The following is an 18410-nucleotide window of genomic DNA, read 5'->3' on the forward strand; positions in this document are numbered from 1 at the left end:
TAGGTGGACCCTGACTGATGAAAGGGACAAGCCTTGGAACTTGAGATGTAGGAGGTAGTCTGAAATAAGCTGCAGCGAAACCTGCTTGGGAGGAAGATCTTTGTCTGCACTCCAGCAGGTGAACCGTTTCCACTTGGCCAAATAAGTCGCTCTGCTGGAGGGCTTCCTACTTCCCAACAGGATGCGCTGAACCCCAGCTGAGCACTGCTGCTCCTGCATGTTTAGCCATGCAGCAGCCAAGCCGTCAGATGTAACGCTGCCAGGTTGGGGTGCAAAATACTGCCATGGTTCTGGGACAACAGGTCCAACCTGAGCGGTAGCTGGAACGGAGTTGCCACTGAGAGGTCCAGTAGACTGCTGAACCAGTGTTGGCGCGGCCATGCTGCCGCTATGAGGATGACCCTCACCTGGTCCTGTTTCATCTTTGTGAGGACCCTGGACAGCAATGGCACTGGAAGGAGGGTGTCCATCAGAGCCCCCGACCACAGAAGCAGAAAGGCATCCGATAGGCATTCTCTCTCCATGCCCCCAATCAAGCAGAAGACATGGCATTTCCTGTTCTGCCTGGACACGAACAGGTCCACCTGGGGGAGTTCCCCACCTGCGGAAGAGGGGACTGACCACCTCTGGATGAAGGGACCACTCGTGGCGAGAAGAGATCGTCCTGCTGAGGCAATCCGCCAGAGCGTTCTTGGTCCCTGGAAGGTGAGCGGCTACAAGATGGATGTTGTGCTGCAGACAGAAGTCCCAAAGCCAGAGGGCGTCCTGACAGATGGCAGACGACCCAGCTCTGCCCTGCCTGTTGATATAGAAGACTGTAGTCGTATTGTCCGTCAGGTCCTGCACCACCCTGTCTTGAATCTGAGGTAGAAAGGCTTGGCAAGTTAGTCAAACTGCCCTGCGTTCCCTGACATTGATATGCAGGGCACGATCGCGACTTGACCAGTGATCTTGAGTGTTGAGAGCGCCCAGGTCCCATGCGTCGGAGACAAGGGTCACCAACGAGGCTGGGGCCACGAAGGGAACTCCTTCCACCACTGACGTGGGATCCTGCCACCAGATGAGGGATGACAGTACGCTGTCTGGAATCCTGACCCACCCTGTCCATGCTGTGCCGGTTGGGGATGTAGACTGACGCCAGCCGTGCCTGAAGGGATCGGAGACAGATGTGTGTGCCGGACCACATCAGTACATGCTGCCATGTGGCCAACAGTCTCAGATGAGACGTGTGAGTGGTGGTGAGCAGGTGGATCCGGAGGCCTACGATAAGGTCTGCCATGGCCTGGAACCGAGTCTCAGGGAGGAAGGCCCTGGCCTGAGTGGAGTCAAGGACCACTCTAATGAATTCTATGCATTGCACTGGGGTTAAGGTTGACTTTTTCTCATTTATTATCAATTCCAGGTCACAACAGGTGGCACCTACCAGATCGCGATGCCTCCACACCTGATCCCGGGACTGGCCGCTTATCAACCAGTGAAGGTAGGGGTATATTTGGACTCCCCAACATTTCAGGTAAGCGGCCACTGGTGCTATACACTTTGTGAATACTCTCAGGGTCAACAAGAGACCAAAGGGCATCTCTGTGAACTGTAAATGGCACTGGCCCAACATGAAGGGGAGAAAGCACCGGTGCCCCGGGAAGATGGAAATATGGAAGTATTAAATATTGGTACATCATCTTTTAAATCAAGGGTGATGTACCAATCTCCTGGATCCAGGGAGGGAATGATGGAGGCTAGGGAGACCATGCAAAACTTCAACTTCTTGAAGGACTTGTTGAGGTGATGCAGGTCTAGGATGGGTCTGAGGCCCCGCCTTTGCCTTTGGAATTAGGTAGTAACGGGATTAAAACCCGCTTTCTTCTATGTTCCAAGAAATCTTTTCCACTGGCCCCAGCCGCAGGAGGTTTTCGACCTCCTGAACGCAGAGTTGCTCATGAGAAGGGTCCCAAGAGGGACGGGGAAGGAGGATGGAAGGGATCGTCGGCTATAAACTGCAGGCTGTAGCCCAATGAAACCGTATTGAGCACCCAGCGGTCCGAGGTGACATGGGGCCAGGCCAACCAGAAAGGGCAGAGGCGGTTGAGGAAAGGGAGGGTTGGATCCAGTACACTGGCTGGAATACCGTCTCTGAGAGCACCCTCAAAATGACTGCTTCTGGCCTCCCTGACTTCTGGGAGGGTCAGGTTGGGCAGCCAGGCGGGAAGGGGACGGGTAGTGTCTCTTAGGCCCCCTATCCTTGTCCTTCCTCCTGTAGGAGTCAGACCTGGGAGACCCCCCAGGACCTAGACTGAAACTGAGAAGGCAGCGGCGGAGGTCGGAACGGCTTCCTGGCCTGCTGAGGGGTGTGCAAGCCCAGGGAGTGGAAGGTGGCACGGGAGTCCTTGAGTCCATGGAGCCTAGAGTCAGTCAGCTCAGAGAAGAGCCCCAAACCCTCAAATGTGAGGTCCTGGATCATGGTCTGCACAGGTGCTGCCCACAGGATTCAGGGGGCCTGGGGCAAAGATATTTCGGGGGCCCCTTCCATAAAAAAAAAGTTGCAATATTATAGAATACTATATTCTCGTGGGGGCCCCTGTGGGACACGGGGCCTGGGGCAAATTGCCCCACTTTCCCCCCCACCTCTGGGCAGCACTGGGTCTGCATCTCCTGGGACAGCCCAGAAGCCTGCAATCAGGAGTTGCGTCTCATGGCCACTGCCAATGCAACCTTCCTGCCAGCTGAGTCCGTCACAATTGGAGGACTGGCTGGACCACTGCCGTGCCTTCACTCACCAACGCAGCGAACTCTTGGGCATGGTCCTGTGGGAGGGCCTCTGTCACCTTATTAAGGGAGTCCCACAGGTTAAAGTTATAATGTCCCAGCAGGGCCTGGTGGTTAGAGACATTAAAATGTAAGCTGGCCATTGAATAAACTTCCCTGTCACGCAGGTCTAGTCTTTTGGCCTCTATTTTTTGGCGTTCCGCTGGGGCTGCCCCGTCTGTTCCTTTCATTCACCACGACATGACCAGTTGAGCTGAGGGCGGATGAGAATACAGATACTCCAAATCCTTTGCAGGGACATAGTATTTCTTTTCTGTTTTCTTTGACGTTAGCAGAATGGAGGAGGGGGTTGCCACACTGATTTGGCATTTTTAAGCACGCCTGGGTGGTCAGGCAATGCAATCTTAGCCAGTGCGGGGGCCGAGATGACACTGAAGAGGTTGTCTGCCTCCTCAGCAACCTCCTCAATCTACAGGCCAACGTTGTCAGCCACCCGTTTAAGGAAGGCCTGGTGCTCCTTAAAATCGTCCGGAGGGTTGCTGGTGTGGGATGGCCCAGCTACCACCTCGTCAGGGGACGATGACGACGACTGCAGGGCCTGAGGGAGGGTGTTGTCTCTGTCCTTGTTGGAGGAGGGCTCCCTCAGTGCCAAGGTGTGGTGCACCGCCTCAGTCTCAGTACCATGATCTGACAGCAGGGTTGGCAGTATTGGACCGGCATTACTGGTATCCGCCATGGATTCCATTACTGCCTCTGGGGGAACGGGTACTGTGGCTGGTGCTGTCCCGGTCTCTTGTGCTGGTGGAGAGTTGTCCCTCCTCGGCGATGGGCTGAAGTCGTGGTCCGACCCTGACCAGTGCCCCTCCAGCAACCACGGCAGGGCTGTTGACACCTGAATTGGTCTACTGACCTGCTCGGCGATCGGTGGGCGATGGTGAGTGGCGCTGCCTGCCCGAGGAACGGTACTGGGGTGAATGAGACCGGTGCCGAGATCCTAAACGACACCTCCAGGACGGCGACCAACGTCAAGGACATCACCTGAGAGGGGGTCACCGGCGCCTCGGTGACCTGTGGACAGATGTTCACTGGTACTGTCGGTACGGGCAATGGTGCCTCAAGTTCGGAGTCCCACGCCTAGTAAGTGGGATCTCGTCGGGAACCTAGGCCTCCTGGGCGGAGAGCTGGGGTGCGGTGCCCAAAGTCGCGGCGAAAGAGGCCTGCGGTCTGGTGACCAGGGGTGTTCTGCCAGTCTATGCTGTTGCACCCTGTTGGGCTTACCCTTTGGTGCCAGGGATGGAGCGGCTTCGGTCACCTGGCGTGACTCTACTAACTTAACATTATGACTAACTATTATGAACTATATACAACAACGATCAAAATGAAGTCTATGAGGAAAAACCGCTACTGCTCGTGCGATGCAAGACAAGGCACTCCAACCAACCGTCACGGGTGGTAAGTAGGAACTGAGAGGGTGCAGGGCTGGCGGTGCCTGATACACCACCGCATGGGAGTGTCACTCCAGAGGGCACCACAGCCGACCCTATAGATACCACTAAGGCAGAAATCTCTAACAACTGTGCACGTGGGCCTTAAATGGAATTGACATGAGCAAGCACTGAAAGAAGAACACACAATACTGATGAGCTCAAGTCATTCTGAAGTTTTTTTGCTTACACATTTAGTGCTTCTTAGCACATGTATTTACATTTTCTGCTTATATAACCTCACAAGCTAGTAAATGTGGCAGACCAGTGAGACAAACTTCTGTTTTGATTGATACAACAAAACCACCAAAAGGAACTCAATACTTACATTTATTAAATAACCTATTAAATAAATTTAGCTCGTCTCTAATAAGAAATTTTCCCCAGTGCATGGGGAGTGTTATCACTCAGTTCCTCTAGATTTTGAGCTTTCACTTTACTTGAGCTTTCAATAACTAGAACTTAAGTTTCCGTTTAAATAAAAATTGCATTTCCAACCCTTACTGTTGTGAAAAACCATTTCAAACATGAACACATCAAGTTCTGTCCGATGTTGTATCTATGCTTTTTTCTTTTCTTTAAACAGTCTCATTTTCTATTCTCAATCAGTCTGGATTATTTTCATTTCCCCATCCCAGTTTCTTCTGTAACTGCAAATGCCTGTTAGTAACGTATACAGTTAGGGTGGCTAATGTAATTCCATCTTCTACTATTATAATAATTATGAAGAGTAGTTTGTTTAATATGTTGTTTCTCTCCCACAGCACCTACTGCCAAGTAAAATCTGAATTTTCTTTCTATTATCTAATTTTAGGGAGAATAATAAATGGAAAAAAACAAATTAAAACTGTAACTTTGGACTATTTTTAACCCATATTTCTCTACACTTGTGTAAATAAGAAGTCTAGAATTTCTCCAGTTATCCAACATCATTTGAACAGTCTGCATCACTGGATCCAAATAATCTATGAATATACACCTCTACCCCAATATAACGCGACCCAATATAACACGAATTTGGATATAACGTGGTAAAACAGTGCTCCGGGCACGCGGGGCTGCGCACTCTGGTGGATCAAAGCAAGTTCGATATAACGCGGTTTCACCTATAACACAGTAAGATTTTTTGGCTCCCGAGGACAGCGTTATATCGAGGTAGAGGTGTATCTTATAATCTTTATGGGGAAAAAACTCAAGTAATTACGTTTTTATTTTAAACTCTACTTTCAGTACATATATATTCTGTATTTGCCAAGGGTGAACGAAAGATGTGCATTCAGACTTCTTCCAGTTGTCTTTATATCCTTAGATGTTAAATTTATTTATTTCTAATGATCTACTTTTACCAACCAAACCAAACCTACCAATCTTGGGAGGTTAAGTTCTAAAGGTCATGCTATTGAATTAGGGGGAGTTTGTGTTGGTGATGGAGGGAGAAACTACTGCTGATGGTGAAATAATAATAATATGATGAAAATACCTGTTCACTTTACTGACTAATTAGGTTTTACTACATTTTACTCCTGTTAGCACTGCTGACCTAATACAGTTGAAAGTTTGAATTACCATCATTTTACTTGTAAACTGAGCAGAATGGATCTGAAAGTCTCAGACACACAAGCATGGAATCCTATACCTAGAGTCACTTTTCATAATAGAACTGCATTTCGATATGTACCTTCCCTTGTTTCCAGCACTCTTTAAAGAGCTTCCAGTTGCTGCTGTTTTTATGATCTTTGAGCCACAAAATGTGCTTATCACAGATCCATGAATGTGGAATTTCGCTGTAGAATTTACTGCAATCATCCAGAATAAATTTTTGACCATCTTTTGGCCCATCCTTCAGTTCAGATTTTACATTCATCTTTGGTGGTCTATTTGGTGGAATCTTGTTTTCTACAACTGAAGCAATTATGTCATCAAGAATGTTTGGCATAATCCTTCCACCTTTGCCACCCTTGTGGAAAAACAAAAATAGTTTAATAGGAAATTTCAGATTTACCTTCAACAGAATGTCAAAAATATTAAATATAAATAAAAACTATATACTAATATACTGCACCCACGGAAATGTTTACTGACATAATCATCTGGAATCAGGGAACTGCGGTTAAAATGACAATGTTTAATCTAAATCAATGTCCAAATTATTTACAATATGTATCAATCATCACTATACATACACGTTACCTTTCTTTCAGGGAAGCTTTAGTGATGTTTACTTACATATTTAATTATAAATTAACATTCAAAGCAAGAGTCATTAGGCTGTTCTAATTAAAATGTACCAAAACAAGTTGTGTGAATTTTCAAAACCCCATGCATTCTGGTAATACACTCACTGTTGTTCCTGTAGAGTAAACTGGAGCAAAAGCAATGCCAGCATCTGTAGAGCCCAGACGCAGTTTTCCAGCTGTTGTAGTCAGTAAGTCTCGTAAGGTTGAGCCCTGTTCGTTGTTCTGGGGCACAGGAGGAGATGTTTTACAATTTAGAGACTCTGAACTGTCTTGGTCTCTCTCTTCTTTAATATGTTTTCCAGGAGGACATTCTTTATTTTCTAAAATAAAAATTATTTTTGATATTTACATGATTGTGTCATGATACAGAAATTCGAACACTGGCATCCTGCATTTTATAGTGGTGGTAATATACTGTAGCACTAGTGCTTTATTCACCTGAAAACACACCAGAAGATGAATTAGATCCTTCAAAATGCAGTCAAACAGTTTACCATGAAAAGGCCTTCCTCAACATCTCAGACATGTAGCTGAGTGTGCACCTGTCACAAATGAGAGATGCTGTAGCTGAGAGAGGCTGGGAAACACTAACACATTACACATGCATTCCACTAGTGGCTTCTCTGTTATATTCAACAAATAATTAATTGATAACCAGTTCTGATGCCCCTAGAAGGCAGCACTGAGTTTATAAGATTAGGGAATGTGACATTTTAATTATTTATGACACAAATCAAACCCAATACAGAATTTTTTTTTATAGTGAGTTCAACAGAAATTCCTGGAGCACCCAAAATCACGCACTTACCATTAGCATCTCTAATATTTACCTTTCTTTTCCTCTCTGGCTTTTTGCTCTGCTAGATCAGCTAACCAATGCAGTGGTGACTGGGATTCTGGTGGAGTTAACTTGCTGTCTGCGCTTACATCACTCCCTGGACTTGTATTGCCATTTGTCTCAGACTTTTGAGGGGTATTCGGCTGCTGAGACTCAGGCATGCACAGAGAAATTTTATTACTGTGATTAAGGACATTCTGTAAAACCTATAGAGCAGAATAATTTTATTTTTAAATATAGTACTTTGTTTTAATATGAGCAAAAAAGTAGCAACGATGATAATTTGCCAATACATTAATTACACAGACTACAATTACATAAAATTCATGAAAAAGTTGATTTGATATTATTCAAATATTTAAAAAAAAATAAACAAATATCAACATGTCTAAACACTAAACTTCGAACTTAAATATATTATAGACTCACCTGAGAGACACCATTCATTGCAGGGAACTTCCCAGTTTGCATGCTCTGTTTGCTGGTACACTGACAGTAGGATTTAATCTCAAATTTCTCTCTAAGACTGTGCATTGCATCTAGAAGATCTGTCAGAACTATAAGTTAAAGTAGGAATAAAGAAAATCATTAACAGTTCTTTCATGAACAATGTAAATTTATTTTGTGATCCTCTTTACAAAAGTGTGATGGTGTTATAAAACTATTTATATTCCATACCAAAAGATCAAAAGATTCTTAAGCATTCACAAATAAAGAAACAAAGTTAAGATTGTCCTCTTAGTCCTAATTCTGCCTCTTGTACAAGCTTTAAGATACAGTATTTAATTATATAATCACATACTATTTTTCTGCACGATCCCCACTTGGTTCTTTGTGGAGACACGTCTTGACAAAAAACACGATGCCCATCCCTACAGTCACCTCTTACCAGCATCCCAAAATGGAGTCTCTGCTGCAAGAGAACCTGTTCAAGATCCGCACGCAGGCCCTGGCCCCCAGCAAGGTCTTCTACCAGCTGATGGTCAGCCGGAAGGAGGTGGGTGAACGAGGGAGCGTTAACGATAAGACTAATACTTATCGGTTAACTATTTAACCATTTAATATTTTACATCCCTATTTAAAACACTACATAATAATGGATGTGCACAAGGGGACAGAATTGAGGATATGTAGGCAGTCTTAACGTTGGCATTTTCTGAGATGAGTGCTTCATTTGGCAACTTAAATATTTTTAACCCAATTTTGGTATGGCGTTTATGTGTTTGAGAGTTAGAAATCTAAATTTGTCAAGTCTGCTTGGATGCCCTAACTTTCCCCTGAAATAATACCAAGCAATAGCCATAAAATTATATTTATGATGCAGGGCTGCCCAGAGGATTCACGGGGCCTGGGGCAAAACAATTTCGGGGGCCCCTTCCATAAAAAAAAGTTGCAATACTATAGTAACATGGAATACTATAGTTACATTTGGAAATGTAAAAAATAACTAGTGAAATATATTCAAAAATTAATTTGTAATAATTTGAAAATACACTAAATACATTATTTAAAAACATTAAATGCTTTAATGGTATGTATACATTTGCAATTACATAATGGGGTGTTGCTGGGTGATGGTGATGGTTGGTGCCAATGGGCTGTCGCTGCCTAGGGGTGGTGCTGCTGTTGCCCAGGACTGGGTGGGGAGCTGGGCTCTGGGTTGGGGGGTGCCCAACTCAGAGGGGCTGGGGGTCAGGTCTGTGGGGGATGTCCAGCCCCGGCCCCTTACCATGCCGCTTACCACCCCCTCACCCGAAGCCTCAGCGCGCCGCGTCCAGGAGCGGCCCGGGACAGTGCTGCAGCGGCGTGGTATCTCCAGCAGGGCCTGAGTTCCCGCCGCTCAGCCGCAGCTCGCAGCCCCGCCACCTTACCAGGAGACGCCGGGGGATGGGGGAAGACGGAGGCAGGGGGAGCCTCTGACATACTCGTGGGGGCCCCTGCGGGGGGCCTGGGGCAAATTGCCCCCCCTCCCCCCCCCCCCCGGGCAGCCCTGTTATTATGTGTTTGTTGTCCAATTTAGAATGATTTTACTTAAACTGTCTAAAGACACATTTGATTTTTAATTTTTTCCCCCTTATGGTATCACTAAAGGGCTGAGTTACGGTTCTTCAGGTGCCCCAACTGTATTAGGTATTCCATACCTAAATGTTTCCACTTCTTTTAAGTTAAAGTCTGAATTTTGGGGGTTTACGATGCTTGTTTTGGGGATAATTGAAACATTCTTTTAGTTCTTTTTACCCTAAATTATACATTCATACTTTCAACTTAAACTGCACCACAATAGTTTCACTATCTGAAAATGTTCTACTTTTTAAAAAGTTTATTAATAATTTCACTCATGAAAAATAAACTAGAATCCCAAAAAGAATGTTACCATGTAATGCTTCTATTATTGGAAAGCATATAATGTCAACACAATATTTTTTTTAATTTTAACGTTTATGGTCAGATTTACTAGTACATTCTGACTGCTTTAGACTACTCTGGAGCAGCGTAAAACAGGCAAAGTGAAAACCCTACTTTCTCCCCTTCCCCGCCTCCCTGTCCTCTATATTTCCCTGCATACACATTCACCAATTCTCACCTCCGTCCTGTCCTCCATGTTCCTCTGCGCCTCTCCCTACTCTGTTCTCCCCACTTATTTGGTAAAGATATATTGTGCTACAGGTAGCTTTGAAAAGTCATATCAGAAATTACTAGAACTTCTATTTAAAATTAATGTGGTCTTTCCTCACAGAAATAAATGATGAATAAATTGTTTTTATGTGATCATACCAGAGCCTGGAATAATCTGAGTTGGCATCAAATGCTTGTGATCATGAGGCTGTCCTTTCACACATTTCATCCAAGCATATAATTCTTTATCTGTAAAATAACAACATTCCCAGTTATTTTATTTCACTTGTGGCTTTATTACTTAAATCATATAATTTACAGATATTCCCAATCCATTGTTTAGAAGTCTCTACACCTACACTCCTCTGAGGTTCTATACTGGTATTTTGTATGACAAACATTTTGTTTCTAACAGTTTGACAGAGAAGACAATCAGAATGGGATTTTAATAAAAACAGAAGCAAAGACAGTAGCATCCACAACATAGATCCTTGTCCAAGTTTCAAAGCTTATTCATTTTATTATATTTAGATCTTTTATTTTTGCCCGAGTAAAAATCCATCATACAGTTGCCATTTAGGCAATTAAAGTTATCTCACTGAACAATTCCTAACATAGTATAGAAAGATGAGTAGAGAACTGCTTGTATTGTCAAAATCTCTACTGTTACAGTAGCACATAAAGGCTCTACTGATGGGGGCTCCTTTTAGCTAGGCACTGTACAAACACATATTAAGTCAAAGACAAAGGGTGGAAGAAGAAAAAGAAGCCAAGTCAGGGAAGTGACTTGACACTGATCTGCTCTGTTATCTTGGGCAGAGATGGGAATGAAATCCAGTTCGGTATTCCATCTACTGTACCATGATACCTATCTTTAATGGATGCAATCTTCAAATCTATTTTCAGTTTTGCTCAGCTATGGCAATATATGTTGCATGCCCAAAATAGGCAGGCTAAGAGACATGTTCAGCACATTTAAAGCATATTTTCCTTACATTATAAAGTTTATAATGCAACAAATACCTCTCTTTTCCTGGATCTTAGAAACATTAAGCTTATATTCTTACAAGTGAAAGAATTTTGTAAATCACTTTATAGGACAACTTTAAAGTATACAATTTTAAAACAATCATGTAGGTGTCATATACCAAGAACAAAATACCACTATTGTACAACAGGACTCAAAACATTTACTCAAATTTTATTATTAGCATATTACATGTACATTTTGTAACTGAGCTTTTGAAGAATGCATAGAAACTAGAATTAGGGAAAGCCTTCCCCTACTGATATCTAGCAACATTTGTATATCAGTTCTAATCTGCACCCCAACCTCAATGAGCTCTGTGTGGGTAGACCGCTCGAGCCCCAGTGAAGTCAACAGAGCATCCAGTGGATACAGGGGGCTGTGCTGAGCTAATTACAGAACTGGAGGTTATTCCTGATCATAGTACAACACTAAGTATTATGCCTAAAGTGCCTGACAGCAAAGTTAAAAATATAACTAAATCATCTCTTTCGTTTTATATAGCTGTATGTGTAAAGACAGCTTCATAATTGTGTATTTTCATAGTCTTTAATTTTGTACATGTTTAATAGATATTGTACAGAACAATTACTCGTAAGTTGCAGAACTAGTAAATGTTTGAACAGTATTCTCAAAAAATAAAATGCTGACAGACATAGAACATTCTGGACAATTCTAAAACTAAAATGTATGTTTGGTTATGCAGGCTGTAGACCATGGTTTCCTCCCAGAGCCAGGAATACAACCCAGGAATCCTGATACCTAACATGCCAGTGTCATCTCCCAAATAGTTGCATAACCCCCTGGCAAACAGTTTGCCATGTCTCCCTTTGCAAGATTGTCCACATAAAAGACAACTGCCTGTTTCAATCACAAATTACTCCTATAACTAAATCAGAAGGGGTCTGAGCTGCGGAACTGACTGTTGTGGGTTCAAACCCTGCTGCCGACCGACCTATGTAGGAGGGAAATTTTTTTTATGTATATGTATGTATGTATGTATGTATGTATGTATATATATACACACACACACACACACACACACACACACACTCACCGCCCCTTTTAAATTAGTGTGGAATAACTGCAATTGTTGAAATTATTTTTATTGCAAAACATTGTACAGTACTTAGAAGTGAATTTGGATGTTACTAAAAATACTAACAATAAATCAAATATTAACGCGTTTGTATTTTGGTTAATGGGAGGTCAAGAACTGCATGGGCCATGGAAACTGAACTACCAGTTACTCTTAGAGGAAGTCCCCCCTTCATAACCAGGCTTAGGAATGGTGTGAGGGCTGTGCTTTGGATAAAACAGGACTTCACTCACTAGAGCTGTCCAGCCAATCGTTTAAATGCAAGTCGTTTGCAAAAATGCAACTGAGCTAATTAAATAATTTTCATGCAATGTCACAATACTTGGCAACTATGCTTGATGGTGTCAGGATAGACCTAAGAAATGGTGACAGGATGGACTTTTGTCTGTGCAGTGAAATGAAAAAAAAAAAAAAAAAAAAAAAATCACCGACTTAAATAACTGAACATTTAAATCTCTGACGTTGGTGGCAAGGCTGCCCAAAACCAACATATCCTTCTCCATTACATTCAGCAACTGTAAAAACAAGCAGTGGTTCCAGGAAAAATAAATGTAATATGAAGTGGCATCATTTGGACAAAAACGTGTGTTGCTGAAAGTTCTTGGTGGTGCCAGAGCATAGGTACAGTACATAAGCAGCACACCATGTATCACCAGAAATTAAACTATAGAGAGAAGCCAGCATACTTCTATTTTAGCATATATTGAAGGACAATATGATAACCAGAGAGAAAAATTCCCCACTGCTATCAAGACTGAAAAGAAGCCTGCTTCTGTATATTGCTTTTTAAACTTTGAGACTTTTTCTAGACTTTCCCTGGATGTCTAAAATGTGTACTTTAAAGACCGTTTTAACATGGTTTACCCAACTTCCATGATGTTTCTAACAATTCACAAAGGCACAAGCCAAGTCAGACAATATGCACATACACGGAGGCCTGGACAGCTAAGAAGGGCTTGTGAGAAGCACCTACAGTAATTCATTACAAAGAGGAGCAATGCCCCCTGACTCTCCTTGATGATTTTTTTTGGGGGTGGGGTGGGGGGAGGAACATTTATCAATACACACACGGGAGTTTATAAATAAATATTCATAATATCTGAAGCACTAATTCTAGCTGGTTAAGCAACGCAGTTGTACAAGATCCTTTTAAACTCTTCGGAGAAAAATATATAACCTTCTCTACTTAAATTCTGAAAGAAATCTCAGATTAGGAAATTTATTAGCAAAAATATTTGGAAGATATGTGCATATGTGCTTCAGTAGCTACATGATACTATTGTAATCCTTTTCCTCCCTCTCCCCTAACCCCATTGTCTGTCATAATTGGTCACTTAAATTGTAAAATGTTTGAAGAAAGGAACACATCTTTATCTGTCCGGAAAGTACCAGGACCATTTATGAATACATGAACGACCATCATCACCACTATCCTTGCTCTTTTGCATAAAATACTCACCATTTTTAGTAACTCGGTCTACATTCTTGAAACAAGAACAATGGAAAAATATTAATATACTACAAATAAAAGTAATATCAAAAGTAATACCAGAGCAACAGATAATCAGTGGTGCTATCAAAAGCATCATCAGTGCTATGATATTACTCATTACTTGGAGTAATATCATTTAAAATGGCAGTATAGTAGTTTAGACAGATCAGGAAACAAAACCGCCAACCTATCTACTGTTTTTCAAACACAGCTGTTTTCAGAGAAACCTTACTATATCAGATTCATTTGGAACAGTTACTACTACTTTCCTTTTACTAATAGCAGAAGTGACATGGACTTTGAAGAACAACTTTGGAAGCATCTCATTACCAGGGCAGAGGAGGAACCCTCTCACCCTGTATCAAAGAACTGAGGGGAAGCAAGTTTTTCAGTATTTACTGCCATTGCAGACATTGTCTTACAGAAATTCTGATATTATTTATTTTTAAATGATATGCTGATAGGGGAAAATAAGTTGGTGACACAAATGTAGGTGTGCTCTATTAATAATAAATATTGTATCTGTCATTCGTATGGTATTTTACCCAGGAGTTTGTCTGCCCACCTTGGGAAAGGAGGAGGAAGCCGTTTCTAATAGCTGCCTAACAGCTTCCTCCTTAAGGGTATTTAGGAAACAATGCCAGAGGCAGTTGCCTTAATGCCTCTAGCCCAGGGGTTCCGAAACTGGGGGTCGGGACCCCTCAGGGGGTCATGAGGTTATTACATGGGGGGCACGAGCTGTCAGCCTCCACCCCAAACCCTGTTTTGCCTTCAGCAATTATAATGGTGTTAAATATATAAAAAAGTGGTTTTAATGTATAAGGGGTGTCGCACTCAGAGGCTTGCTGTGTGAAAGGGGTCACGAGTACAAAAGTCTCAGAACCACTGCTCTAGCCCAATCACCATTTATGACCATGGTGGGTAACAATAGGTTCTTGACTTTCTAAAGTTATGTCTACATTAGAAATGCTACAGTGGCACTGCAGCAGCGTACACACTACAGCAATGGGAAGGGTTCTTCTGTTGCTGTAGTAAATCCACCTCTCCAAAAGGCAGTAGCTAGTTGATGGAAGAATTCCTATGTCAACCTAGCACTGTCTACATTGGGGCTTAGGGTGGCTTAACTACATCTCTCAGGGGTCTGAATGTTTCACAACCTTGAGTGACATAGGTTAGATGGACCTAAGTTTTAGGCTAGGCCAGGACTAAGAGAATGTGAGTTGGTTCTGTTCTCTTGCTGTAACTTAATAGGAAAGCCTAGCTTAGTTTGTAGCAAAACGTATGATGAAATAAGATGAAACTAAGTATGAGTGCAGGCTGTGTTTTAAAATCCTTATTCTTCTAATGCTTTGTTCCAACTTCAGTGTACTCCCGATTATTCGAATACCATGGGGGGAAAGAGGGATGGATTTTATTTACATAATTGAGAGGGCAGGAGAAGCAGTGCAGAGAACCCTCTCTGCAGCTCTGCTGTCAAAGCCCTGCTCACTCATTTCCCTGACAGCAGGGGTTCAGAGGGCTCCCTGTGCTGCTGCTCTTTCAATTATTGAAGGCACAAGGTCCAGGAGGAGGCTGCAGTCCTAGTGAGGCAGAGATCCTTGGTGAGGACTCTGCTGTGCCCCACCAGGACCACAGTCTTCCCTGCACCTTGTGCCTGCTGGAATCAGGTGTCACTGGCCCTGCAGCAGTGCCGGTAGCCCTCTGCAGCTTTTCTGTCAGTCCCGTGATGGTAGGGCTGCAGAGGGCTCCCTGCACTATCACAGGAGCCATTCAGCAATTGGGTGGCCTCTCCTGCTTCCAGGGGTCTCTGCTCTATTATTCACACTGGCATTGCTGGGGGATAAAGAAGGGATTTTAATAATATGGAGGTTCAGATAATAGGGTTTTGGAAAATCAGGAGTATAATGTACTACATAAAATAATTTTATTTTAAGAAGGCTGTTGGTCTGTAACACTGGTCAGAGGTTCCCAAAGAGAGGATTCAAGCAGGTGCTCAAATCAAGACAGGTCTTCATGGTAACAAGTGGTTAGCATACAGAGTGGAGCACAGGGAGTCCCAGTATAAAAGAGGAAGAATTGCAAAATTCAACCTTGAGACAGGTAAGGGGCAAGAGGTCTAAAACCTGGGAGGATGTATTCAGAGAAAACAAAAGGGTAGAGGGTCAGGTAGCTCCATAATTGTGAGAGTTTCTTTTTGGAAGGGTAGGTTTTATATATTGTCATGACAAAGGTGAGGAAGCTTTGAGAAATAGGAAAAAGTTGTGCTTTACGCAAAAAGAATAGCATTTACTGGTTACAGAAAGACACCGAACCTTCTGGAGCAGCAATTCTAGAACATGTTACAATAAACAACACAGAGAATGGTCTAGTACATATAAAATTATAAACTGACCTCTAGAACTCTTCCTTTCCTTTGCCTTGTAACAATCTAAGCAGACCACAAACCCACATTTTTGGCAGACCCAATGAATGTTAAACAATGTGGCTTCACATGCATCACACATCTCACGGACTCCTCTCACTGCTCTCTTCCAGGCAATTTTGGCTGAAACACAAAATAAACAGAAGTATCAAAATTTAAAGGCAAACATCTGTAAACTGTAGCACAGAAATAAATGTTCATCTAAAAATACCAATCATAATTTTCCTCTCAGAAGCAATTACAGAAAGAAAAAATCCAAAAGTGACCCTATATACACAAGTCTTTAATACGCACAAATTTGACTGCATTGTGACTATTATGTAGCAAAATTCTGTGTTAAGAATTTTTGCAAAATAAGAGACAAAATCAATGACAAATACTAACTAGCAAATTTCTGTAGCAAAATACAGAAATAATTATTCCCTCTTAAACAGGAGGTGTGGCACACACAGACAGCCTTTCTTAATGCATTCTTGTATTTCCATACAATGCACAGTAGTGCCAATGAAAGGCTGTAGCATGCAGTACATTGAATATATGGAAGGCTCAAACAGAGAAGCCTAAAACCTGAGCTATAATCTTTCGTGTAGAATTATAGAATACTACAAAGAATATAAAGATTTCCTTACCATCTTTCTTCACCCAGGACATGGCTGTTTTCTCAGATGTTACTAGCTGACAAAATTTATCACCTATGATGTCTAAAATGTACTTAGAAGTTTCTAGGTCCACTTCATCATCTTCATAATTGTCATGTGTCCACAAACTCATTGCTTCATCATCATATTGGTCAGGAGACGAGAAACCATCTATCCTAACCACTCCATTTTTACTAAAAGACAACCTAAAAAATGGAAACAAATAGTTTAATGATACACCTCATTATACTTTACACTCTAAGCTTTGTTTGCTGTTATTAAAAAACATTTTAACAAACATGTCTGCATGCAGACTGCCTATATTGTGCAATGCTATTATAAAAGAATACTGACCAGATTAATCAGGTTCAATCTTTGCAGTAGCAAACACATATACCCTTTCTTTCCTCCTCCTTGTCCCCACCCTCGCATTTTTTTTTTTTTTTAAGTGAATCTGATGTTCCATCAAGTGAGGAACTAATAGTACTGGCTTCGTCCAAGCTTCCTTCCACTGTTTTGTCAATACCCCCTTCATTTTTGATCTTCAATGCCTCTTTTGTTTCAATCCTGTTTCCTCTCTAGAGTGGAGACTGATAATTGTATGAAACAGAATTGTTATTTTAAGATGTAGATTAAGTGACTTGGATGAAACCAAATTCATATTTTCACATGACCTAAACCAGAAACCTCAATACAAGTCCTCCAGAGTTGAAAAAAGGCTAACATTAACTTTAAAACAAACAGGAAAAACATGTTTTCTGTAGAACAAATTCTGTTGCTACAAAGTTCAGTTTTAAGAAGAAATAATGAGGAAATTCTGAAGTTAAAGAATAACTGCTCAGGTAAATCACTTGTTCGATCCAATTTACATGACTCTCCCTTTAATACTTATCACCACATAAATTAATAAACTGATGCTAATGTAAGGCATTTCTCTCTTTTTTCTGCCAACAAAGTTTTGGTCTAATTCATTTCTCTGATTCCCGGAGGCTGGCTGACAGTGATCACTCAATCGGTGCCTATTTTCTGTATACACCTCTACCCCGATATAACACGACCCGATATAACCCAAATTCGGATATAACGTGGTAAAGCAGTGCTGGGGGGGAGGGGGGGGGGCGCGCGAGGCTGCGCACTCCGGTGGATCAAAGCACGTTTAATATAATGCGGTTTCATAACGCGGTAAGATTTTTTGGCTCCCAAGGACAGCGTTATATCGAGGTAGAGGTGTATTAACACTCCTGCCAGTCAAATGAACAAGGATCTCAAAACTGAACTTTGGTTTCTATATGGCAGCACAGATCATTACTTCTAGGCAACCAGGTCAGCTCATTTCTTACCTTTGAAATGCCTAAAAATTGTATGGTGTCCTACTTTGTATCATTTTAATTAAAAAAACATTTGAAATAGTTTCCAAGTAGTTGTAATGGTCTCTCAGTAAGCCTATATCAAAGCAGTACTGTTGAACAATACAATCCCTTATAATACAGAATAATTTACACTAGTTTATTTATAAACAGATACATATATGAAGTATTTTAATAGTATCAGCATCAGTAAAACTCAATGTCCTACATTCAGAAATGAAGTGTGATATATGACGACTGTTACACTACCAAAAATGATCTCCCCCCCCCCGACCTTAATCAGCAGGTAGCAAAAAGAATCCACTGATTTTTATTACAGTAAAGCCTGATAAGATTCTTAGAAGTAAAGCAATCTTGATTTTAAATTCAGATCTCATGTCTATGGTACAGTGAAAATAAACTCCATTTGATACTACAATACATTTAA

The 18410-nt window shown here is 42.1% G+C and overlaps 1 protein-coding gene across 3 annotated transcripts in view; it reads right to left on the reverse strand.

Annotated features, from left to right (window-relative positions):
* Nucleotides 1-18410, reverse strand: part of JMJD1C (jumonji domain containing 1C) — a 340195-nt gene that overhangs the window by 27895 nt on the left and 293890 nt on the right. For 2 of the 3 annotated variants that reach the window (XM_054033944.1, XM_054033946.1), the window contains 7 exons: nt 16608-16822; nt 15949-16101; nt 10098-10187; nt 7752-7879; nt 7315-7528; nt 6590-6804; nt 5926-6204 (listed from right to left, as the gene is read on the reverse strand). In XM_054033944.1, the coding sequence (XP_053889919.1) occupies nt 5926-6204; nt 6590-6804; nt 7315-7528; nt 7752-7879; nt 10098-10187; nt 15949-16101; nt 16608-16822 (1294 nt within the window). Of the gene's footprint in view, nt 1-5925; nt 6205-6589; nt 6805-6928; nt 7027-7314; nt 7529-7751; nt 7880-10097; nt 10188-15948; nt 16102-16607; nt 16823-18410 lie in introns of those variants that run through there. The other variant, XM_054033947.1, reaches the window with a different exon arrangement.

Source organism: Malaclemys terrapin, chromosome 7, assembly GCF_027887155.1.
Source record: "Malaclemys terrapin pileata isolate rMalTer1 chromosome 7, rMalTer1.hap1, whole genome shotgun sequence".
NCBI classification, from domain to species: domain Eukaryota; kingdom Metazoa; phylum Chordata; order Testudines; family Emydidae; genus Malaclemys; species Malaclemys terrapin.